Source organism: Anarhichas minor, unplaced genomic scaffold (genome assembly GCF_050575085.1).
Source record: "Anarhichas minor isolate MPS153535 unplaced genomic scaffold, ASM5057508v1 ptg000017l, whole genome shotgun sequence".
NCBI classification, from domain to species: Eukaryota; Metazoa; Chordata; class Actinopteri; order Perciformes; family Anarhichadidae; genus Anarhichas; species Anarhichas minor.
The window spans coordinates 15,819,472-15,844,849 of NW_027466463.1; the positions used below are offsets into that span (position 1 = coordinate 15,819,472).

The following is a 25,378-nucleotide window of genomic DNA, read 5'->3' on the forward strand; positions in this document are numbered from 1 at the left end:
AGTGACTCAGAACGTCTCTCCATCGTTACTAAAATGTTAATTTTCAATGGCATCAGTTGAAAGCTGATATGTAATTTGGCGCCCCCTTGTGACGATGAAAGTACACGGATAATGCAAGGTTACATTGAAGGAATGTATCATCAGGAGCTGCTCTGCTAATAAAACATGCAAGACAAAACGTGTGACAAATCATGCTGGTACAGACGGCTGGTTCTCAGAATCATATCTTTTATTTGAACTGCACTGAATGCTAAATGTTCACCTTGTACAAGAAACAAATACAAATACTCACACTAAAAACAAAAACGTACTGCTGGCTGCCTCTTCTGCTATTGCTCTTACAGAGTACAGGACGCCCCAAAGAACCTGGCCTTCGATTGAACAAAGAAAATATAAGGAGAGAAGAGAGAGGGGTGGATCACATAGGACTATGGTTATAGGAACATTTAACTAGGCAATACAAATCTAACAGGACTCTTCAAAACTCTTTAACACCAAAAACGTGGGATGCGCCTTGTATATAAAAATACCACAATGGAGAGGACGAGGGAGGAGAGAAAATATCCAGACTAACCACATTAGTCTGAGCTTTTTTTTTTTTTTCGTCAAAGACAGAATTCTGGGAATAAACAATATCTGCAAAAAAGTGTTTTCCTGAGTCATTAATGAAAGTAAGTTTGCTTTAACCCTTTCCTGTCTTCAGTGTGAAATGTGCTCAAAGGAGAGAGGAGGGGGGGGGGGGGGTCACAATCTGTGCGCTGCTGCCACTAAGGTTTCGATTAGCTGTCATCAGAAATGTCCGTTTGACAACAGAAGACTCAGATGCGTCGCACCAAACTTACTTTTTAAGATTCTAAAAAATGTTTCCTTCTTCAGTCACACAGACACGTCAGCATCCTCTTAATTAAAGAGGAAAGTTAAATACTTTAGCTGGCAGCTCCCTCTAAATCCATTTAATGTCAAAATTCAGCTACAATCAAATGTATAAAGTGAATGTTTGTTTAGTGTTTACAGCGTAAAAAATACTCACACGACATGTATCGGAGCAACTTATGGTCTCAACAGTCACAAGTGCAGAAGAAATCCCCCACACTGTGTATAATTATAAGTGCCCTCAAGTGGTGAAATCCTCTAACTGCAACAGCTGCATTATTGCCAGGAAAGGGTTAAAACCCACACTAGATTACTAGAACTTTTTTTGTTTGACGAATGATAAATATATATAGTAATCCATTTTTAGTCATTCACACAGAAGATTGAAAGAAAAAAAACAATAATTCTCTTGTGAGGCATAATGAGGGGTCTAAACAACACAGTTACATAAGGAGGGCTGGAGCTGGGTGAAGGAAAGGCGGGGAGGGTCAGGAGGAAGTTTGGGGGGGGGGGGGGGGGTAAGGTCCAGTAGCACATGATGCCAAAGTTTTTTTCTCTTGTTCGCCCATTGGTGTGTTGAGATGTGGGCCTACGTTTCCCATGAGCTCTGAAGTGTACGGGGCGGGACAGAGTCTCATCGGGTAATCCCGGAGCGCTAAAAACACTCGACTCTGTGTCCACAATCATAGGCATGTCCCGAAGAAAAAACAAAAAAAACCATCAGCATCATCAAAGAGTAAAGTCGGTACTGAACCCAAAGAGACAGAGAGTAGAAACTAAAACATTAAAAGTACAAATTCCCCGGAACACGTCCTTTGTTCCCAGTTGCTGACGGACTTAACAGTCGGCCGCTTGTGTTGTTTCACTGTCTCTTGGTCCCAGTTGGTCGGTTGCTTTGCGATTGGTTGGTTCTGAGTGTCGACACGTCGGATGAGATGTTGTCGTTTGTATCCCTTCTGCTGCTATTGCTCGGTGAGATGCTCTCTGGTCTCGCCGTGTTTGGAGGGCTGGTTGGGCGACGGGGCCTGGGAGGGGTGTGTACCAGAGGGCAGCGTGTGGGCGATGGGCACCCCACCTGGCACCATGCCCTCTAACGCCCCAGGGATGCCACCTGGAGCCACTCCAACTACGCCCGGTGGGTATCTGGGGAAGGAGGAAGGTCAAAGGTTAGTGTCACGGGCAGTGCGACTCCCAAAGTGCACGTCGTGTACCAATGTGTTGGCTGGCCCACATACTCAACATCCTGAAAGACAGGATTATCTGAACAAAGCTGAAGTCTAGTGATACTAAAGGCTCTTTCGCACCACAGGGGGAGAAGAAGTGATATTATAGTATGTCGAGATAAGTCATAAAAAAGTATATTACTGTAAAAGTAGTTCAGAAAACAAATTCCCACTGTGAACCCGAGGTGCTCCGTACAATAACATTCAACACAGAGGAAGGGGAAAGGATAATGCAGCTCAGAGACGTTAAATCCAACAGAAGTTGCCCAAAACCCCTTAAGAAGGAAATCACAAAGCATGACTCCATCCGTGAAACTGCATCTGAATGGATTCGTGTCATGCTTATTGAGAAACTCAAAACCCACATTCGCTACCATCCATCTCCACTTTGTGTTCAGTCAAACAGGTGAGTACTGGGGAATCATAGAGGGGGGGGGGACACACACATCATGTGAGCTCAGGTGAGAGGGTCTTATCCGGGACCTCCAGACAAGAGGCTGTTGTCCCGGATGGTCGTATTTACCTGCTCCTGATCTAGGCAATAATTTTGTCGTGGGGGACACCGGTTGTTATGCCAGGAAGAGTTTGGTTCACTTGGCTGCGTGAAAGAAACACATGGAGGCGGACATGCTGAGTTCAGGAAGAGCCCACAGGTGGGCAGAGAATTACCATTCTACCACTACAGAGAACAGTTAGTGAGGGTACAGGGCACTAGGGTCTACAGCAGAGCACTGAGTTCATTGATAACTTGTTAAAAACTGTCCTCAAGCAATTTAAGAAAATACATTTTTAAACAATGAATATAGGGGGGGGGGTCAACATGAAATGTGAGCTCCTGTTAACATTGCAAGAAGGAAAAGTAAATGCTGATAACAATATATCAATAATCTATCATAAAGTAGCTACATGTTCTACATCCACAATGCTAAAATAATGCAGGGCAGCTTTTCTTTTTTTCTTAAAATGGGAAAGGCGACATCTGCTAGCCATCTGCATGTTCAGTCCTTACCTGTAGGCGGCGCCGTTGAGCTCAGGGTGGACGCCTGGCTGATCCATAACTGCCCACGGTGCCGTGGTGACAAAGAACTCCTTGTTGACGCAGTTTCTTAGGCTGTCAGGGATACGGCCTGTCATATGAGACACACACACACACACACACACACACACACACACACACACACACACACACACACACACACACACACACACACACACACACACACACACACACACACACACACACACACACACACACACACAAGTATATCAGACTTGGATACACTAATGCAAATTAAGACTATTTAACAATCTGGATGTTCTCTCGTAGGCCGGCCCCTGGGCTCTGCTCTGAGTCGGGGAGCTAACGATGACATCTATTAAGAGGTCCAGATTTAATAAAGGCTACCCGGGGCCTATTGAAGTGGAAATGTGACATCTGGGAAAGAAAGACGTGCAACAGGTCACATGGCAGGCTGAGGCTGCGGCCTGTTCATCAAGCAGTGGAGGGTCGGACAAATACTCAATGTTGTGTTTTGTCAGACGTGACAAGAACAGATAATAAATCCGCTTGTGTGGCTGCGTACCGGTGATGGCTCTTCGGATCTCGGTGGCGGCTGCCTCCCTCATCTCCAGAGAGGCCTGCTCACTGTACCAGGCTGTGTGAGGTGTGCAGATCAGGTTTGGAGCGTCTTTCAGTGGGCCCTGAGCAAAACTATAACACACACACACACACACAGAGGGTGAGAAAAATGGAGAAAAGGGACAAATGTTGATAAAATATTGAATAGAAGACACAGGAGCAAGGGTAACCAAAGCTGTGTTGTTCTTATCTTTGTGAATTATGATGAATACAATATGAGACCACAGCCCTCCTCCATTAAATGTGTTTTGCTTGTTGTTACTATATTTGGATGTTTGAGCTTCACTGAGCCGAGTTTGACACTTTGTCTGTTTTCACATTCTGCTGAAGAGGAAACTTTCTCTGAGAACAGACTTCACAGCAGAGAAACCAGCAGGAATCAAATTAACAATATTTGCATGTTCATAGATTCCGGATTTTCTTTTTTTTTAATGAGGTAGGAGTTGATGTAACTATTTTATTTTGTAACTAATTGAAGTTTTCTGTGGAAAAAAAACATGTCTGACACAAATTATTATTCAAAGCATTTGTATTTGATGTCTTATGACATGTCTGGAGGGGATCGTTTAGTTTTTAATGCTCTCGTGATGGTAAAATTGTCATAAAAACATCATGTGAGGAATGGCAAGTGGCAAAGAGAGTGCTTTTTGTCAAATAAATGAGAGCAGTTTAGCACAGTTGTTACATTTTAGAGCCGACAGCTGAACAGTGACACTGGATATTCTGAGGAGTAGATATTATGTGTCCGTTGAGCCATGCAACTTGGTGCATTAAAATACTGCCAGGGGCATTTCTTTGTCTTTTGCTTTGTGTGAAAGTATCAAATACGTTTATTTTTATTGGAGCAATCACAAAGCTCATTCATGTGCATAGCTCATTTCATATTTCAACCAATTCTTATTCAGTTTTTTGGTATACAATTTGCATGACAATGATCTGGAAACAAGGCTAATGGGAGGAAAATGTCAGATCTTGTTATTCACACATGCCACAATCTTCTTCCTCCTTTTCCAAAACGTCCTTTCCTTCATCTCTGTCCTCCCATGTGGCACTGAAAGACAGATCCAGCTCCCCCTCCTCTTCCTCTATTCCTGTAACACCTAGCCTGGTTGTGTGTGTGTGTGGTGTGTAACGCCTCAGTGGCGCCCTGAATCAGTGGGATGGAGGGCCAAAGTTATGAAACATTCCCCCTGTTGACATATTGGGTCAGCGGAGCATGAGTTCCAGCTTCGTCGGGCTGAGTTTCAGTCTTCACGGTCAGCTGAGCATCCGGCCCAGAAACAAGCAGCCTCCAAACTAGCTAACTGTCTCTGATGCGTGAACAACAATCCCCAGCAGTCACCCCCTGAGAGGGGGAACATGGTTCTCAGAAAGGTGAATAAACCGGCAGGTGTATCAAGCGGTTTGCCCTCTGGTGGGAGCAGGAGTGCAAATGGAGATTGTAGCTCAAAGCTGCAGTGAGGAGACAGCAGGCCAAGAGGGAGGAGGTGAAGGCGCTAAAAGTCAAACGTAGCCCGTGATGAATGCCTAAATGTTTACAGGGTGACATTCAGTACGACGTTTGAGCTCGTTATGGGATCACATTTTTCATACGTTTTCAAATCAATAATTACTGATGATGATCGACAGCAATCTTGGTAAAATTTGATTTTAACAAATGTTAAATTAAACGGTTTCCTACAAGCATTTTCTCATTTGGAAAACGTTTGGCTTGTACGTCTAAAGAGTGTATAGTGTTGCTCCTCTCCACACCAAACCATCCACCGGCACCTTTAGCTGTATTTAGTTTCCTCTAATGGGAATAAACGGAGCTCTCGCCATCTCCTGACTTCCATTAACTTCAGAGCCCTGGAGGAGCGTTTGAGAAGAGTATGAGGCGTCTTTAACTTGTCATATGTCTGCTGTGTTCTGGCTGTGTGTCTAACATTCTTTCTCTTCGGCTGTTTAAGGTTCTCTGTCTCTTTGACTGGGTGTCATTTGTTGCTTTCGTTCCCTACCTACACACCCATCTATTCCCCTGTCTGGATCTGTCTCTCTAAGTGAAGCATTCATCTGTCTCCCTTTGAGAGGGATTTGTGTGTGTGTGTGTGTGTGTGTGTGTGTATACTTACGTAAAGGGCTCCGTCTCATGAACATCCAAGGCAGCACCACGTATCCTGCCCTCCTTCAACGCCTGGGCCAATGCCTTCTCATCCACCAGGCCTCCCCGCGCGGTGTTCACCAGGAACGCGCCCTGACGCATCTGTGGTGCACAAGACACACACACACATACATACAATCAAATAAACAAGGTAGTAAACAAGGTGTGCTAAAGGTAAAGAAATTCCTTCTAGGCGCTCCTCAGATATTGCATTCAGCAGACCGAGACGGCTGGACGGATAGAAAGATGGACGTACGTATGGACAACCCGGAAATATTGCCGGCGCAGAGACATAAAAAAAAGACCAGATGTGGGTGTTTGTGTGCGTCTGTCAGCCCGACAGTCGAATTAATCGGTTTGATCTAACGCGGCACATAAATCTGGATTGGATGACTGCATTTGAGAGCCTTGAAACGTATTACACGGGACAGAAATTGAGAATTTAAAAAACGCCTGCGACACCTTTGTTGTGCCTGACACCTGAGAGATCTGGGACACAGACAGCAGCTGGGAAACATACTGTCAGATGTGGGATAAAGAACATCTTTATCCCAAACCAGGAGATGAAATGAAGGATGAGGGGTGAGCTGAAAGATGAGGCAGCGCCACCACCCCTTGCTGCTTGTGTGGAAGAAAAAAAAAGCCACAACAAAAAGTATAAGAGGGAGGAAGAGAAAAAAAAAAAAAAATCAAATGAATATGCTCAGAAGAAAGTAATCCCTTAATCTTGACAAAAGCTGAAATCCAGGGGCATGAAAAGCCTTTACGCTGGCAGGCAGTCTTTTATTAGGTCTTGGTGGTTTTGACACACACAGAAACACACAAACATGCACACACACACACACACACACACACACGTTTCCACTTGCTGAGAGCCGATAGAGACTGCCAAGATTTTTGGTTGAGGAAAGAGAGGAAAGAGTTCTTTCATTGCGGCACTTAAAGAGGCAGCTGAGAATATTAAGCTTTGAAAAAGAAATTGAGTTAACTAGGTTAAGCTATTACCTTACACCCACTTATGCTAGCCTCATCACATTCTGCCACTCGCAAATGGCAGAAAGAAGGGCACGCGATAGGCAAGACAAAGAGAAATCAGTGAGCGGCAACATGGGGGGGGGGGGGGAGAATCGACAGCAGGGAGATGCTTCTTCAGCCGGTGTAGTTCCCCCGGCTCCCCTGCAGGTGTCGCCCCAGGCAGCTATAGACTCAGAGAACAGAGCACGTTCCCCTCGCGGTGCTCGCAGCCCCCCTGCTGCGCGGCCTAGTCGATATATTTGCTGTAGCCGTGGGCTGGCGCTAATTGCATTTGACAGAGCAAAGGAATGAATTTGTGTCCAGCTTTGGCGGAGCTTAAGATAAAGAGCAGGGAATGTGCGGGCAGGAAAGGCTGCTGGCAGGCAGCAGCTCTGCGTGTCTACCGGCTAGATAGCATTTGCATTAAGCCCAGGCCACATCACAGCTGTTCGGCTCTGTGTGGATGACACGTCTTGCATGTACTGCTAATGCACCTGTTTGATGGTGAAGTCGTTGATGAGGTGGTGGTTGTGTTCGTTCAGGTTGCAGTGCAGGGAGACGCAGTCGCTCTGGTAGAGCAGGTCCTGCAGGGTGTAGACGCGCTGGACGCCCAGCGAGCGCTCCAGGCCGTCCTGCAGGTAAGGGTCGTAGAAGATGACGTTGTAGCCGAAAACCTTGGCGCGCACCGCCACCGCCTGGCCCGAACGACCTGAGGACACGCGGAGAAAGGGAATAATGTTTAGTTATGTGCAGTCAAACACAGGAGCAGAGAGGCAAACACATGACATCGACAATCCAGGTATTTAGTTTGTGTTATCATCAAGAGAAAGGACCAGCAACTAAACCACAACCTGCATTTATTAGGACTATAACGATTAAGATAATAACTCTGGCACATTTACTTTATCATGGGCACTGTTCCTGGTTAATCAATATTTTTGAGGGAGTACATCTGCATACATCGACACAAAAGATATAGACTAAATAGGAAATAAAGGTCTGTAAACGCATCATAATGGTTACTACTAAATGCATTAAACATCATTCCTGCTAAATACACTACGAGCATGAAAGAGTGAGTTATAAAAATAGTTTTAAGACAGCATAAAATGAACATCTAACCAATAAAGCCATCCATCTTTAAGCAATTTCATTCACTTAGCACGTTAAGAGGTCTTTTTTTTTTTTTTTATGTCTGCGAGAGCTTTGCTGTTGTCAGAAAGAAAATGGTTCAGGATTGATAAGTGGTGGAGTCATGATGGAGAAATCGTTTTCTCAAAGAGAGGACAAAGTGAGGCAACTGGTTTCCAGTGGAGACTGCGAGACGGCGAACCAGCAGCATCTGAGGCTCTTCCTCCGTCTCTCACAGCCATGTGTTGTGTAGGCTGAGAGGCCGGCCCCTGCTCAGCAGCAGCAGCTGCTGGTGAACAGGATCGATAAAAGTCCTTTACACTCTCAGAGTCCTCTCTTTGTGATGGAGCATTATGTCCTGCTCTTAGGCTTTCTCCTCTTTCAATCTCAGCCAATATGAGACTCCTTAGAATACTTACGCAATCACTCAGACCATTCTGTTCCATTATGGTGATGGGATTACAATCAACTTCTTGATTTCTGTAAAAATCCATCTCTCCCAAAGTGCTTGATGCACTTTTTCCTCAAATAGCCCTGTGTACTTCTGCTTCAATTACTTCATTTCTTATATTTCACAGAATAACATTTGACAACACACAGCAAGCATGAACCTGTTGCATTCAGCTGCTGGTTGTAAGTGCAGACAGCAGCAGCAGCAGCACGGGAGTGAGTTTTTATGCTAGTTTGAAACAGACCAGGTCGTCTTGTGGCTGAAGCACAACCTGATTTGATCTCTGCTGATTTTCTGCCCGTGTGGTCGATAGACAGTTGTTGTAAAGTGGTGGATTTAGAGGGAAACAGCATCTCTTTGATTTCGAGAGATTTACAATAAACTCTAGTGTTTACATCTGCAAGTATCTCTAATTCACAATTCTGTTCTGCAGCACTAGAAACTAAAACTATTAGTGGTTTTGTGTGGATTTTTCCTTTCATGTGGCGCTAGCGCAGAATCAAAACCGTTTGTCTCCTCTTTTTGTATTTCTAAGCCTCCCTACCTTCCCACACCGATCAATGCCACTAAAAGAGAGAATATATTCTGCCAGAGGGTCTGCCGCACAACTTTGGGTGGCAGACATTTGCTTTGTGTTGCTCATTTGTCCACAGTCAAAGGACGAGGACGACAATCAAATGTGAGGGCCACAACACAAAGATTTGTGAAATCAACTCTTTCCCACCCGGTGGCGATGCTGCAGATGGGGGCGGTGATTGGTCAAGGCCATCTTGAAGGAAAGAATGCTGCTCGTGTGAAACAGTGTGCGTGTGTGTGTGTGTGTGTGTGTGTGTTTCATAAAAAAGGTAATGTGTGTGTAGCTGTCAGTCAAAAGATGGTTTGGTTTGGCTCTTGTGCTGTCGCTGTGGATTTCTCCTGGACAGAATACGTCGGTGAAGGTCCTAACTATGCACCGACTAGAGCTTGTGTAAGTGGACCTTGGGTGAAGATTCTTTATAGTTTCAAATGTGAGGAATTAACCTATATAACCAATAGAAATCTGTAGAACGATAACATGATCAGGTCAAATCGACCAAACCCACTCGACTCGTATCTAAGTGCCAACTTCACCGCTCGTGTTCAGGATGTTTCTGCATCACTGCTTCTCTTCTTTGTCCTCTGATCTCACACGTGTGCCATTAAGGCTGATGAGCAGGCCTTTCTTTAAAATGTGTATGAAACGTGAAGTAAAGGGAATTCTCATCGATAGCACAAAGCTAATCTAGGGAATAATAGCAAAATCAATTACAAATGAATGAATTCTGCAGCAGCACTTATTTTAAAAGTGTAAATGCCTGAAACATTGGCGTGGCTGGTACTTGAAGTACTCCGGAGTCTTTTGTCGCCCCAGAGCCAGATGTTTTTCTTTCTCTATTCTGTGTGTTTGCAGCCTGCAGAGTTGTGCAGCTGCCTGAATGTGCAGAGTCCCACAAACAAACACCAGGAGGCCTTCGCTCTCCCCCACCTCCCGCTGACAATGGACATTGTTTTGGAGACGGCTTGAGCCAGAAAGACCGGGAGAGGAGGCTGGAGGTGGGAGGATTCGGTGAGAAAGAGATAGATTTGAGGGGAGGGGGGGGCATTCTCCCTGCCAGGTCCTGCTGTTTGGGCACAGTAAGTCTAGGAGGCTGTCTGGGACCTGTAGGGAGGGGGAGGATGTTGTGTTTTTGTGTGTGTGTGTGGGGGGGGGACTGTATGTGGACACAGAGATAAGGTGGCACTCTGGAAAGGCTTTTGAGGAGACAAAGCTTCTGTGAGCCCACTAATGTTGAGACAGGGTAGAATGATGCACAAACACACACAATCGGCAATAAAACAGGTGCAGGGAGGGAAAACACAGTGCAACAAACACACACACACACACACACACACACACACACACACACACACACACACACACACACACACACACACACACACACAGGCAGAATCCGGTCTACCGTGAGGGGCCCGATTATGGCAGGGCAAGGTGTCGAGGGGCCGCAGTGACGGAGAGGAAGGGTCGGAAAACAGAAGAAGAGGGAATAATGGCGATATAATGGTGAGCATTAGAGCGGTGGGAAGAGAGAACAGTGTGGCGGAGAAGAGGAAGCCGGCCCGGAGGGAGGCGAAACAGACAACCTTGAAGTAATAATGGGATGGGCAGAGGCAGAAAAAAAATAACCTTATCAGGGCAGGAAAACAGAAAGCACACCGAGCGCTGAGAGGATATGAAAACACAGAACGGGGGGGAAAGGAAAGGGAGCGACGAAAACAGAAATATGATGAAAGGTAAACTAACTACAGAATACATGATACTAACCAAAGCCGATGAGGCCAAGGGTTTCGCCACGGATGCGGGCGGCGCCGGACGCCACCTCGCGGATCTGTTCCACGCTCTGGACCCGCGTGCCCTCCCGGAGAGCCTGGTAGAGCCAGGTGTTTCGCCGGTAAAGGTTGAGGATGTGGCACAGGGTGGAGTCTGCCGTCTCCTCCACAGCTGCCGAGGGAATGTTACACACAGCAATGCCTGAAGAAAAGACGGTGAAGATTAATCAAGATCGTCAATATTATAATTATAATAACAGTATATAATGAATCACTGAAAAGCCCGACTATCTACAATTATGAGCACATGCATAAGAAAGCAAGTTTTAGACACTTTCTGTCAAGATATCCTCCACTAGAACGCTCATAATTGTGTTACCTTCAGAGTCTTAGAGCCTCTGACCTTCTGGTATTACCTCGCCTATATCCTCCAACAACACAAAGATTTCCATTATCGCCACTTAAGCACTTCTGCCTGCCCTCGCTCTCCTCTAATGTCCTCATCCCACTCTGTATCTCAGAGTAACAGCACAGCCCATCTCTGGACGGCGGAAAAAAATAGCCAGAGCTCGATCAATGGCCCTTTTTTTTTCTTCTCCCCGAGAACAGGCCGCCATATCAGCGCCGCCTTCTCCAGGCACGATAGCTTTTTAACTCCTGCGTTGCAGAGGCAGAGCGCCTTCCGTGAGTGGGTGGCAGTTAGACACAGTATCTCGTATTGGCAGGAAAATGGCAGCTTTGTCAACTGTAAGGGCTGTCTGAGCCACACGCCTGCTGATATAAGCCTGGGCGGTGGTTCACTCTCCGCTCTCTTCCCCTTTTCCGTGTCTTTGAACATTCTGGCTCACAGTGGGATGTCCACCATTCATCTGAGTCTATAATTCAGCGCTTGATACCGTTCTGTAATAAAAAAATAAAAAAAACAAGGAAACGGTAAACATGCTGTCCCGTAGCAGTCCCCCTTTTTGGGCGAACTCACTCTCAACTGTGCGATCTTGTTTTGACTTCTACTGTGTCCCCTTTTTTTCCCCCCCCCATCGCTGCAATTTTCGGCATACCACATCGTAGCGGCGTGAGGAAACACCCCCTCGACATTCACCTAAATCTGGTGGCCGAGGTTTCATATGTAACTAACATGGAACAGAAGAACACTAGACACAATACAAGTAGTACACTGGTTATGTTCTAGCAGTGGTTGCGTGGGTTCGTACCCAGCTCTCCAGCAGCCTTGATGTCGATGTTGTCGTATCCGCTGCCGATGCGTATAATGATGCGCAGGGCTTTAAACTTCTCCAGGTCCTCTCTGGTGAGGGTGATAGTGTGGTACATCATGGCTCCCACTGCTTCGTTGAGCACCTGTAGAAACACATGCACAGTGTATTTGTTATGCTATTTATTAATGTGCCTCCCTTTTGTTGATCTTTTTTTCATGCATTCACTCATGTGGTCAATGCATACAACGTGGCCGTTGGTCCATTTGAGTTCATCAGAACTCGTGACAAATCACAAGATCGCATTCCTTCCAGAGGAGCCGTGAAAATCACGTCTGCCGGGACTCCGGACACATTTCACAGCGAGGGGAACTACAGACGTCACATGGCCCCCCAGCAGCACTGACACACTGTCCTTTCACAGACCTGCGCCGAAGTGGAACAAGTCATTAAATTGTCTCCAAGGGGCCTTCGGTTCCGCATGGTCATCACAATTACACTCGGAGCCTGAGGGTGTTTATGGACAAAAGGATCTGGGCAATTGTCTGGAGAGAGAGAGAGAGGTCAAGGCAGCTGCTGATTGCAGGATAAACCTTAAGAGATGATAGCATGCGACGGGTCAGAAAACCTTTTGACCCATTTACATCTGGTGATAAAATGTTTCACCTCTCCACAATGATTTCATATAGCAGTGCTGCTTTGCAGATCTTAGTGTTACACTGTGTTTCTGTGTTAAACACGGTAAATGCGGCAATTTGGTACCTTTTCTGTTGCACAAACTATCCTTAATCAATGAGAGGGTCTGTGACATATACATGGACTACTTCATTTATCTTAAGTCATGTAGTCCACAAAAAAAAACACATGTCACAGTTTAGGAATTACGTGACACAATTTACACTCATGCGGAGATCAAATCACTTGTTCCTCACCACATGACCTGAGCAAATGTCAGGATTAAAAAGAGTCTCAATCAGTCCTGACCTCAGGAGGGTGTCACAGTGAAGCGCTGCTCCTCTGCTACCCGACATGGACAAGGTGACCCGACCTGTGATTCATTCCGATGTGGATTTAAAATATCGCCCTCCGTATCAGCCACAGCCTCTTCCAGCGCCTAAATAACAGCTCTGCAATTACCTCCAGCCAAACTGCATTAGCGCTGACGTGATTAGCAGATTAGCTCTGAATTTCCATACTGCTTTTATTAGAGCAGTGTAGACAGGCCTTCCAGATACTAGTTCAAGGTTGAAACACTCTTCTTCTTCTCTCCTTAGTGTTGTGTTTGGGGAGTCGTTTTAGGGGAAATCCACTCTGAATGTAGTTTACTTTAATGGAAACTCAGACCCAATCCATATCCCACTTCTCCACTGTAACCAAAGCCTTATTGCCTTTAACGGCTATCATTTCTAAAGGAAGCCTGCGCTTTTTTTCTGACACGGCAGCAGCGAGTCCTTCCCCCCCCATTTGGCCATGAGAGACAGCAGTATACTGTTGCAAAGGAGTTTCGATTTGGTGATAAGAGTACTGTACAGGTTGTGTGTGTGTGAGAGTGTGTTTCACTCTGCGGCTTACTGGGGAGGCATTTTATGTCTATGAAGTCATCCCACTGGTGAGCGGTGGGGATGAGAACAGATAGTCTCCACCCGGCAGGGAAGTTGAAAATGTTGCTTTTTTAGCTTTTGGCACTTCTTAAAGGGCGACATGGCTCTGATCAAAAAGACTGCAGAACAACATCCTGCAGTAAAGTGGCGTATGTTATTAAGTTATTAAGCTATGATCCTTTATTGATTGACTGCACCTTTTAAAAGCACTTCAGCAGTACAGCAGAGATGTGAGTAAAAGGGAGATGACCGTTTAAGAAAGATATTCTTTGTGTGTATAAGGCTAACATGGCAATATGTATATATATATATATATATATACACACACATATATACATATAATATGACAGGCAAGCTGTTTCCCTTTTGACATTGTATCGACTTACCTACGTAACCAGTCATTAGTTGCAGCCATAATCTTAACACCACAATTGGATGAGCGGTCAGGCAGCGTACGATGTGGCCGATGTTGACTCTATGCCATACGTCATCCAGCTTTGACACGTGACTGTGAGACACGACAACTGTGAGAATGTTGGATGCTGGAGCGCAGGTGCTGCGTGCGGGATTTGGTCGCACTCAAGTGGTTTCGTAACTGGATCTTGATCAGTATTCGGCATGTTTCATCATGCCCAAATCACCTGAGAAATAAGGGACTACTGGGTAGAGGACCCGACATAACCCCGGGCCCTTTTCTTATTCCACCCGTGTCAAGTCTGTCCCATGAGTTTCTGTTGTGGATGGAGCAGAGCGTGGCAGCTGGTGTCTGGCCTCGAAAACATCACACTGAAACTCCCTGAATTATCAGCGCTGCATCTCGGCATCCGTGCCGCAGTAAGAAGAGATTGGACATTTTCAATCTACACCAGCCCTCTGGGTATCTAGACTGCAAGTTATTACTGGGAACTGCTGAATATGCTGGCGAGGTGAACATTACAATCATGTTTTTCCTGATAAGGCAGTGTTAAAACAAACAAAAAGCTACCCGCTACCCCCCTCCCCCCCTTCTCCTCACCGCCCAAGGTCTTTGATTGAATTGATCTCTATGCAAATGCGTTGTTTTTAATATGTCCCATTTTCATAAAAACAGCGAGAGGAAAGCTGTAGCGACTCTCACTCCGTCTGCAGATGGAGAGATAGCGGTTCGGTGATACCCATCTCCATGGCCATATATTGTTTTGCAGCCACTGCGCTGCATAAAAAGCAATAAAGAGCCTCTACAAGCCAATGTAATTACACCGCATTGCCGCCGTACAAGACTCTCCATTAGAACAATGGCACTGATATAGGCGTCGCGCTGTGCACCAAAAAAGTGACATAAAATCATAATGAAGCCACTATATTCTAACTGGCAAGTGTGTGTGTGGGGCCAATATAACGCGCTCCACATATCAGAGCGGTGACAGGAAAAGAAAGAGGCATGCGTGAGAGGCGCCATCTCGCCATCAACCTTCTGCTGCTCCGGTGTGGAGCACAGTGAAAGTAAAGAGCAGTGTGTGTGTGTGTGTGTGTGTGTGTGTTCTCTACCTTCTCATGTATCTCCTGCGTGGACTGAGCATCGCAGAAGGCGACAGTCGCCAAGTCTTTCAGGATGGGCATCTCCACGGTGCAGTCGCGCCCGTCCAGCAGCGCCACCAAGGGGCGCGGATGCATTGGCCCGTTCATGATTTGAGGCCGAATACCTGGAGACGGATGGAGAAGAGAAGGACGATCATTTTAGGTACAGGATAATAAAGAAATGGTCCCTAACCAAATCAGCTGTGTGAAAAAACACTAAATAAAACACTACTGTTGTTTGTTCAAATAGGATTTTTTATTGTATTGGGGGGGTTATCCCAAAACAATCTGCATGGCTAGACACGATGAAATATTTTCTTGTTTTATCATTTTGGTGAACGCTCCTTTTTGCTTATTTCTTTCTTTTCTTGACATGATATAGCTACTGTTGTGACAGATAATCGTTAAGGGTAATAATAAAAAAAGGACAAGCACACACCGGAAGAAACGCCCACCGTGCAAAGTCAAATTATTAAGACTCAATTCAGCAAGTGACACTCTCCTGCCAGCTGGAGTCAACTGTTTCCATCACCGTTTTCTTGGAAAATAAAAGACTCAGATGATAATAACCGTGTGTGCGCACACGCACACGTGCTGATTAGGATACAGCAGGAAGCAGTGCTTCTCCAAACTACCAAGCGTTGCTCAATAAATCAATGCGCCTACTTACAGGAATCCTCTCGGTCTCATGGCTCCCAAACAGATCAGACACATAGAAACCTGTTTGCATGTTCTCTCTTACACACACACACACACACACACACACACACACACACACACATCATACCAACAGGAAGATATCCCCTAGTGTGTACGTATGACAGCTGCACACTAACACACACACACACACACGCTCTTCTCATTTCTCAGTTCAAGGGAGAGGATCCTACATTTGCCTCGTTGTGAGTGGAACCAGTAGCTGTGGAATAGAAGAAGATAAAAAAAGAGAAATATTGCTCGCTGCACCTTTAGAAATGAGCTTCACTGCTGCTCTGCCTCATAAGATTCATGTATCATTGAAATGGAGAGCGTTAGAGGAAAAAAAACACGCTACAAGCCTGAAACAAACCCTCACGCCAACTCACATCTGCACTTCAGAGCACTTGACAAAAAGTGTGTGTCGCAGTTCTTGTCTCCTTCCCACTCCCCACTTTTCTCACTCAGAGTGAAGAGAGCCGAGCTCCCCAGCGGGCCGACCTTCTCACACGTCCCCACCGGAGAAGACGTGTCGCTCTGAGAACACAGACAATTACGAGCCCATGCTTCACACAATGTTAACAAGAGCGCAGCATCAATATTCATGCTTGCAACCCTGCGGATGGATGGACCCGAGAAGGAAAACTGTTCCCCGCTGAGTACCAGCGCTCTAACACTGCACAGGTCATGATCTCCACCCTCAGTCTTTACGTCCAAGCTGACACAAACAGGCCACTCGGGAAGAGACCTAAACCAGCACGATCCCCTTCTGGGTGTTTCCTTCGGAGTGATTTCCTGACATCACTTTCTTATCTCTAGTTGGCTGCTAAGTTCAGCATCTGGGGTAAGTGTGACCTCACTCACTGTGCACGTGAGAGCAGGTGTGCGCATCTGTGTGCTCTTTATCCCGAAGATTACGATGACGTTGGACTCCGGGGTCGAGATAAGGAGAAAGGGTGGAGGAAGGGGGAAAGGAGAGGAGAGGTGGAGGCTCATTAGGGACGTGCTCTGTAGGATTACTGCAGCAGAGGGGGCTGATTAGGGCAGATAAAGGTGAGATTAGGAGATTTAAGACCGAGAAAGTTGTGTGTGGCCGTTGCACAACTAGGCTGAAACGCACAGTGTGTGGGGGGAGGGAAGAAAAACAGCAAGGCGGAGAAGAGTGAAATTGAAATGTGAAACAAGCGTGCATAAAAATAAAGTAAACACTGCCCGTTAGCCTAAAGAGCACACAGGAGACACATCGGAGAAGAAGAAGAAGAAGAAGAGTATGAAAGGAGAGAGTGGAAGCACATAAACGACTGAGGGGAAGCGAGCTGCCTCTCGGGGGGGGGGGGGGGGTCGTCTCCTCGTGCCTTCCGCCCATATTGTCATGGTGATCACTTAACAGGCTCTGGCTGCCAGTTTTAATGCACTTTATTTTTGGCAACGATGGCATCTGCGGCAAGAGTTGAGGTCGGAGGCACAGACACCCGTGCCTCCCCCCCTCCCTCAAACTCTCGGTACAAAGGGCAGAGGAGATGTTTTCTCTCCTGACAGACAGACAGCCGCATCCCCCCCGCATCCCCTCCCCCCCACCAACCACCCACCACCACTTCCATGCCTACTTATCACGCTCGCTGTTCGAGGCGGCGGGAAAGGTGAGGCGTGGCGACTCGGCTGTCTGTGCCACATCTGCAACTGACAGGACGTTGAATATTAATGGAGGCAGCTGGGAGATGGAGACCGAGTCCATTCCAGCAGACTGAGGTGAGGCTGGGCGAGGACGCACTTGTGCATTTAGTGCCGGACCACATCTCATGAGATGGAAAGAAAATTAAAGAACTACAATTTTGATAATCGATTATTTCACAAAAATAAAAAAACATCCACTCTCGCTTTTCAAATAGGAGGAATAGCTTTTCTCTGTGGCATAATTGTAAATTAAAAATGTCCAGTAGAACCCAAAACAATAACCTCTTTCACGTCACACAGTCAAGTGATATAAAAAGTATTGATTAAGGCATTGCCGGTTTGCAGCATGCCAGGCTGTCCTTGACGAACAGAAAAGACCCAGAACACCTGCAACCTTCTCCCTGCTTCATGCGAGTACTACTGTCTGGCTTATGTTCCTGTTATTGGCTTATATAGCTTACAGACAGCCGTGGGTGTGCAGGGGAGAGAAGCTGCGGGTGAGGCGGTAGAGGAGAGGAGGCTGCATCGCGCCCTGAGGCAGAAGTTCGACAGGCCGAACTCCATGAATCACCCGCTGGGTTTCTCTCTGACCTTTCAGTCTCTTACTCTTTCCGTCTCCCTTCTCAGCGACTCTTCCACCGCTACATTTCATCACATCGTACTCTCCCTGTACGATAGCATCTTCTGACAGCTCCTCCCGTCTGCCGATGTCTAGCTCTGTATCCGTGTTCACCCAGCATGTATCCGCCGTATCTCTCGTTTCACGTAAATGTGTTTTTTTCCCCCCACCTCTGCCCATCATTCCTCAGCTGTAATCACTGCTCCTCCTTTCTCTGTCATCCTTTTCACCTCGACTGTCACTCCTTCTCCTCCCTTTTCTATCAGTTTCCTCACCTTCCCTCCTTCTCGCTCGCTCTGTCTTTCTGGGAGCCGGAGTGTGTATTTGTGTGTGTGTGTGTGTGTGTCCTCCTGTGTGACAGATTGATTCTCACTCTGCTGATTTTGATGGAGAGGAGATGATGTATTCGGGCAAGGGAAGCGGGGAGGTGACAGGCGACACCCCCCCCCCCCCCCGGTAAACTGACAGCACGTACATCAAACCGGTCTTAACCAGAACCACTGGGGGGGTGTGAGCCGACCAATACACCCTTATCAGAACCTTTTCCCTCTATGTTGATACTTAAAACTTTCACTCATTCCACCCCCACCCCCACGATTTGAATGTTTTGGCTACCGTTGTTTTTCTCGACATGTAGTTCACATGTAAATGTTGTTTCAACAGCAATAACAACAACTATATATGTCAATGTGATTCATACAGCGTGTCACATGTCAACCGATGTGCGCACTGAGTGCAGGGAGCTGTGGAGTGTTGGGGGGGGGGGGGGGGGGGGGGGGGGGGGTCACGTGAGAACCGCAGGAGGCAGAGTGCTCTTAATTTCGCTCCTCCATTAATTAATCCCCCTCATTTCCTTTCCTCTGTGTTCTCGCTTCCTCTGCTTGTTGCTAAACTGTTGCCAGGCTGCGAATGTGTGTGTGTGGTGATTTGGGACGAGTACATATTCACTGAGAGAGGCAGCTGTTGTCGCGGGTTTACCTGCCAAAGGAATAAATGCATGTCTCACACACACACACACACGCACACGCACACACACACGCACACGCACACGCACACACTTTCTTCCTTAACGAGTTATCTATAATAATTAGATGCCTTATAAAAATGTCAAAAATCAACAAATCCCCGTCACAAGTAACCACAGCTCAGAGTGATGTTTTCCTATTTAATCTGACCAATAATCCAAAAGTATTCAATTTACATCCACATCCCACTGACTGTACTTTCTGTACATTTTGATATTCTTTTCATCTCATAATGACACTCCACTAGAAATAGTACAACAGCTGTGTAAAAGTACCACGTGGTGATTTCTAAAGGAATCCTCTCTACTTTCTAAAAGCTCAGAAAGATTTACGACGAGGATTTCAAGATGCTTTCAAACTATTGATATTATATTCATGCTCAAGTCCCTGTAATAAAAGGTGCTGAGCTCAGTTAGCAGTATAAAAGCAGTAAATTGTTCCCAATTAGTCGTCAAAAATGAGAACTAGGTCACGCTGAAAAATGATTTTGGAAATCTAGGTCTCCAGTGAAAAAGGCTTTAATCTACTTGATTACTTACTAACATTAATACAATTAAACCTTTTTATTCGAATCATTCCTGTAGACAAATACTTGTGGAACCCGAACCCGGCCCGGCCTGGAGGCTGCGGTTCCTGAGCCAGCAACACTTAGTCAGAGTCTGGCAGCAGAGCGACGCAGCAGAGCGGCGCAGCGGGAGATGAGGCCAGAGTTTCCATTATGTGAGGGAAGGGAGCTGGGAGAGTTTCCTCCTACCACTGGCCTCTCTCTGCTGCTGGTGTTGTATTGCCTCCGTGAGCGGAAGACGGGACCAGAAAGAAAACAAGGGACGCGCCGTCCACCATACTGTCGTCATCTGCTGCCACCGGTTACCTAGCAACCCCAAAGCTGCTGTTTGCAGGTGGCTCCTTCTTGAAAACAGAGCTGGATGGGGGGGGGGGGGGGGGGGGTTACGGCCATTTACTGTGCCGCACTGAGCCGCACTGTGCTGAAAACATGAGCCACACACCAGTACGGATGTGTGGATTGTGTGTAGGGTTTGGTTTAGTTCCTGGTTGGCAAAAACAAAAGCTGAATTCACTAATAAATCCAATTGTTACGTCTCTTTATTAGCAAAAAGGAAAATCTACAAAACATTCAAGTAACTGTCGTCACTGAAGGATGATTTGTACCGTTTAAAACGGCAAATGTCACTGCCAGCTGATTGTATCGGCTGGAGTGAATTAAGGATAATTCTCTGAGTAACTTGCCCGAAGGCCAAACTCAAATTTGGTGTCTGGTGTCTGGCTAATGTGCTCTCTGCAATTTGGTATCTGTGGTCAGCCAAAGACGGTTTATTGAAGAAAGAAATGAAAACAACAACTTTGACATCACTCTACATTTTTGAGTAAATTGTGCGGTTTTGCAGAGTGGTGAGTTTCTGTCTAGAGAGATGATCTCGCTGGTAGCGTTCCGCCAGTTTCTGTGGTTTATTCTACATCCCAGTTAAACTTTCATGCATATATCAATAATTTAAGCATTTCTACTTAATCGCTATAAACTGGGACTTTCAATAGCTCAAGAAAAAGTCCAACATTAGCTCCTTACAGATGGATTTGATAAGAAGATTCCATACTATACTCATTCAACAAAAAGCTTTCAACCTCAGCACTAATCGTGTGTAACGTGTGCAACTATGTGTTCAGTACTCGATCAAGTTGCAACGGCAAAAGTGAGATCGGCATGAAAACACGGACACAACAGGAATGCACTTGCATGGATGTGGCAACGAATGAATAGGAACCCACACACACACACAAGTGTGGCGCGCTGCCAGCAGATGCCAAGCACTGTGGAGTAATGGAGAAGTTTGGCACAATGCACAGATGTGCCGTTGGGTCAAACAACACTTTGTTTTCCTTGCTGGAGTTTCCTCCCTTTTCATATTGGCACTCGGCCAGAGCCTGTACTTCTGGTTTACTGAGGCTCAATTACTCATTTACTACTTTCCTCCCTGTTATACACACACACACACACACACACACACACACACACACAACCTGCCATAAACACACACAAACCCCTCATCTGCCTGTGACAGCGCGAGGTCACTGCATGAGTTGTAGTGGTTAAAGAGAGGGGGTAAAGAGGGTGAGGGGGGGTATAAGCACCCTTTGTTGGCAGCCTCCTCCCTGCCGTTCCCTCCCCTCACTTCTCCAAAAGTAGCACACAAAGGCTACTTGTCCTGTACTGCTAGTGCCCCACCCCTGTCACCACCCGGCTGCCCGCCACACCAATCCGTCCCCTGCCAAGAAAATGAGCGCACGGCTGTTTTAAATGGTGCCCTCTGTGTGCATGGGCGGGCAGGGCCCGCACCCGGGACAAAAGCGGGTGTCAACAGCATCCATGGCACAACCCAGCCGGACCTCCCCCCCCCCCCCCCCCCCCCAACCTTCTTTTCCCGCTCTTTTATTCTTCGCCGTTGCCCAGAGCTACGGAGAGCGTTCAAAGCCCAATACCGCAGAGGAAGAAAAACATGGAGCCAAGAGCGGCAGCGCAGGACGGGCGGACCTCGAAAGGACTGCATTTTAGACTACTTGCCGACCGTAGCGACCACACAACACACCCACCCCCTCCCACACACACACACACACACACACACACACTCTCTCTCTCCTTCTCCCCTCCTCTATTCCACACTCCCCCACCTCTCCCCATCCACCCACCTCCCCTCCCACATGCCAGACTTTATTAGACATCCAGAAAAGAAAACAGGAAACATGCTGCTTGCCTGGAAAATGTTGTCTCCACATTCTTCGTCTTTAAAAACTACGCATCGCAGCACAAACGGAAGACGATGGAGGCGAATGGAGAGAGGGAAAAAAAGGAGAAAAATACAAAAAAAAAGGGAAGTGGAAGACCCTCCGTAATAATCCAAGGAGGACGCCCCCCCACCCCGGCTCTCTCTCTCTCTCTCTCTCTCTCCTCTTTTCCCTTCTTCTCAACCTCCTCTTCCTCCTCCAACCCCCCCTCCCCCCTCCCCTGGAGTTGCTCCTCTTGGTCTGGCCCTGTTAGTGAGGGGAAGGGGTTTCTTTGCGGAGCGATCTCTCACTAAGCCCCCGGCTGCATCATCTTCAGTCCATGCCTTTGAGGGCTGAGAGAAAAGCACCATACGCCAGCGGCGTGCAGGCTGGTGATCGGATGGTAGCGGGTTGGAGAAGGTGGGCGGGGGGGGGAGAGACGCTTTTGTCCTTTTTTTAAAAATCTCCCAGGAAGAAAAGGCTGCGGTCGGGGAGCGTGATGGCTGGAAACTCTCTCTGCCGCTTCCTCTGCTGTCAGCTGCGCAACATCTATTCACTGTGGGTCTCTCGCTCTCTCTCTCTCCCTCTTTAGATGTTTTTCTCTCCTGCCTTTGTCTTAGCAGATAATACACCAGGAGGAGTAGGAAAAAAAACAGATCTTGCGACAGAAAAAATTATAATTTCCGTCTAAATCAAAAGTGCCAGCTCGAACATGCAGAGCTGAGCTCTCTGGGCTTGCACAATTTACTCCCTGGCTGCGTTCACTTCATAGAATCTGCACACATAACACACTCGAGCACAATCCCTCCTCCCTTTTTCCCTCCTACTCCTCCTTCTTCTTCTCCCCTTTTTTATGTTTTATTTCTGATCTGGACTCCACAGTGTTTTAAAAATGCCTGCCCCCTTTTTCCCCCCTCTCTCTCTCTCTCTCTCTCTCACACACTCACACATTTGCTCCCTCACCCTTTCGATTATTTGGTTTCCTCCCCTGCTTTTCCACTTTCATCTATACCTCAACAACTCACCTCAAACACCACACACACACACACACACACACGCACACACAAAAAAAACACAACCTCACCCCACCCCAGTATTTTGCGGGTTACCGGGAAGAGATTGAAATGGTGACATATACACTTACTCTCCCCTCCCTCGCTCTGAATATGTACTACACACACTGTAACACTAACACACACACACACACACTTTAAACCAGAGGAACAATGCAACATTCAAGCCACTCCAGCAATAACATTACAGCTGTAGAGTTGGCTGATTTTTGCACCATCAGGAGAGTCATCAGAGCTGAGTGTGTTAAGTTCACAGTTTAGTCCCTGGAGGGAAGAGGGGGGGGGGGGGGGGGGGGGGGGGCGGGCGCACTGACAGATCGCTCTGCTGAATGACTGCGAGGGACGAGCGGCTGAAAACACCCTGTTTAGAATAACAATGTAACCGGAGCCTCCCTGCAATTCTGCAGCACGGCCAGAGCACGGCGACGCACATAAATATACACACACACACACACACACACACACACAGACACACATGCACACACCTCACCGGCAGCATGACAGGCGCGACCAATAGACAAAGAGCCCGGCGTGGTCACACGCCAGAACCGATTATCACTGACAGCAAAGTGGAAAGGTGGAACGGCCCGAGCGGTTTGGGCTCAGGGGGTGGGTGGATGTGTCCGTCCTGGTGTGACGCCACTGTGCAGAATAATTGTGTGCATCCACTTTAAGTGTGTTTTTATGTGTGTGTGTGTGTTTAGGTGACTATCAGGGCTGTTGTTTCTCAGCGGGGAGAGCCCAACGAGCAGAGACGCGGCACGTCAGCCGAGACGCCGTCTGTAGCAATGACACATCTGAGGGAGTGTGACCATCAAAGGCAGCAGCCCCCACTTCCTGCCAGACACACACACACACTCTTGATGGAGTGCGGGGATACGGCTGCCCCTCTGATCTTCCTCTCTTCAATAACATTAGAGGATGAGCAGGAGAGGGGGGGGGGCGCTGACTGACAGCAATATGTTAATACGGAACGTGGCAGATCGCAGCTTCTCAAAAGACAGAGCCGTCCAGTGAGGTTGGGGATATTTTAATAAGAAGAAGAAGAAGAATGGAGGGCGTATCAACGGACACCAGAGGTTTCGTGAATGACCGCCGATTACCGCAAACTCCATAGGTCATGAGGTCAAACTGTATTGAGCAGTTAAAGGTTGTATCGGACCGCTGCTGCTCGGTTCACAGGTATTGTTGAGGTTCAGTCCCTCGAGGAGGTTTTTGTGACTACTTGACCCAGAATGATTGCATTTCAACAGTCTATTCAGTAAGCTCAACGCTCCATAAAACAAACCATTAGTTTTAGGTATTATATATAGTTTTTGTAACTTTTAAAATGGTCCTTGTTGTGAACTTCCTTGTAGCAAGAGTAACTTGAAAAGACAAGTGAGTTGACTTCTATTAATCATTATTTGGCTTAAGAAAGTGGTTCTGGTCTGGATTTTTGTGCATGGACCTGCGGTATCCCTTAAGCTTGGTTAAGCGTGGGTATCTGATGACAAAATGGAAAATCTTTCTAATAACCGCAAAGGACTGTTTGAATTCGTGTCCATCCTTGTGAATTCCTAGAGGGACCTGGTCCCTGAAGATGTGCTTGTGATCTCTCCAGCAGGTGCCTCGGCTGAGAATTCAGAGGCTGATGAGCCCACAAAAGACGGTATCTGGACTTTGGGGACGGGTGCAAACTAACTGCTATGTGCTCCTTACTCCAGCAGTTGACGTGCATGTTGTTACATGTTTGGAGGGGGCGAGTAAACACTAATGAGAACAGATTTGCACAGCAGGTCACCCCCCCCCTACACACACACACACACACACACACACACACTTCCTCTTTAAGATGTAGAGCAGCCAGACTTTGGTCTAAACCAGTACCGAAGGCTACATCTGTTCGCCCCACAGACTCCATTGCCATAAAGCAAAGCCACAACCACACCTTTGAGAAGAATCATGTGTGCCTGCACACACCCAGTTACTTATACACAACCTGATTAATGGCCCCAAATCAAACATCAATACTCAAAAGCTTATTTTTCTCTCCAGAAATCGGTGAATTTGTCCGTTAATTTGAATATTGTACAGTGAAAATCTGTCTGAGCATTCTAGATTTGATCCTTTTCTTGTTTTGTGTATTCACTTGGACGTTTTGGGGATTAAATTATTTTCATTTGTATTTTCTTGTCTCGTTTTTAAATTCAGAGTTGAAGAATTCAGACTTCAGAGTCTACACACGTCTGCTGCATGACTTCTTAAAGCCCTGACCTTTTGCACAGTGAGACATCAAGAGCCAAAGTCACGCTCCGGAAGACCCGACAAATGGCCTGAACCTCCTC

The 25,378-nt window shown here is 46.8% G+C and overlaps 1 protein-coding gene across 2 annotated transcripts in view; it reads right to left on the reverse strand.

Annotated features, from left to right (window-relative positions):
- Positions 1-1,361: 1,361 nt before the first annotated feature.
- LOC142951357 (uncharacterized) overlaps positions 1,362-25,378 on the reverse strand; it is a 35,986-nt gene continuing 11,969 nt past the window's right edge. The window contains exons 2-10 of one of the 2 annotated variants that reach the window (XM_076092860.1): positions 15,157-15,311; positions 12,029-12,173; positions 10,813-11,019; positions 7,384-7,598; positions 5,847-5,977; positions 3,680-3,807; positions 3,106-3,223; positions 2,620-2,622; positions 1,362-2,016 (exon numbers count right to left, since the gene is read on the reverse strand). In XM_076092860.1, the coding sequence (XP_075948975.1) occupies positions 1,836-2,016; positions 2,620-2,622; positions 3,106-3,223; positions 3,680-3,807; positions 5,847-5,977; positions 7,384-7,598; positions 10,813-11,019; positions 12,029-12,173; positions 15,157-15,311 (1,283 nt within the window). In that variant the 3' untranslated portion in view covers positions 1,362-1,835. The remainder of the gene's footprint in view (positions 2,017-2,619; positions 2,623-3,105; positions 3,224-3,679; positions 3,808-5,846; positions 5,978-7,383; positions 7,599-10,812; positions 11,020-12,028; positions 12,174-15,156; positions 15,312-25,378) is intronic. The other variant, XM_076092859.1, reaches the window with a different exon arrangement.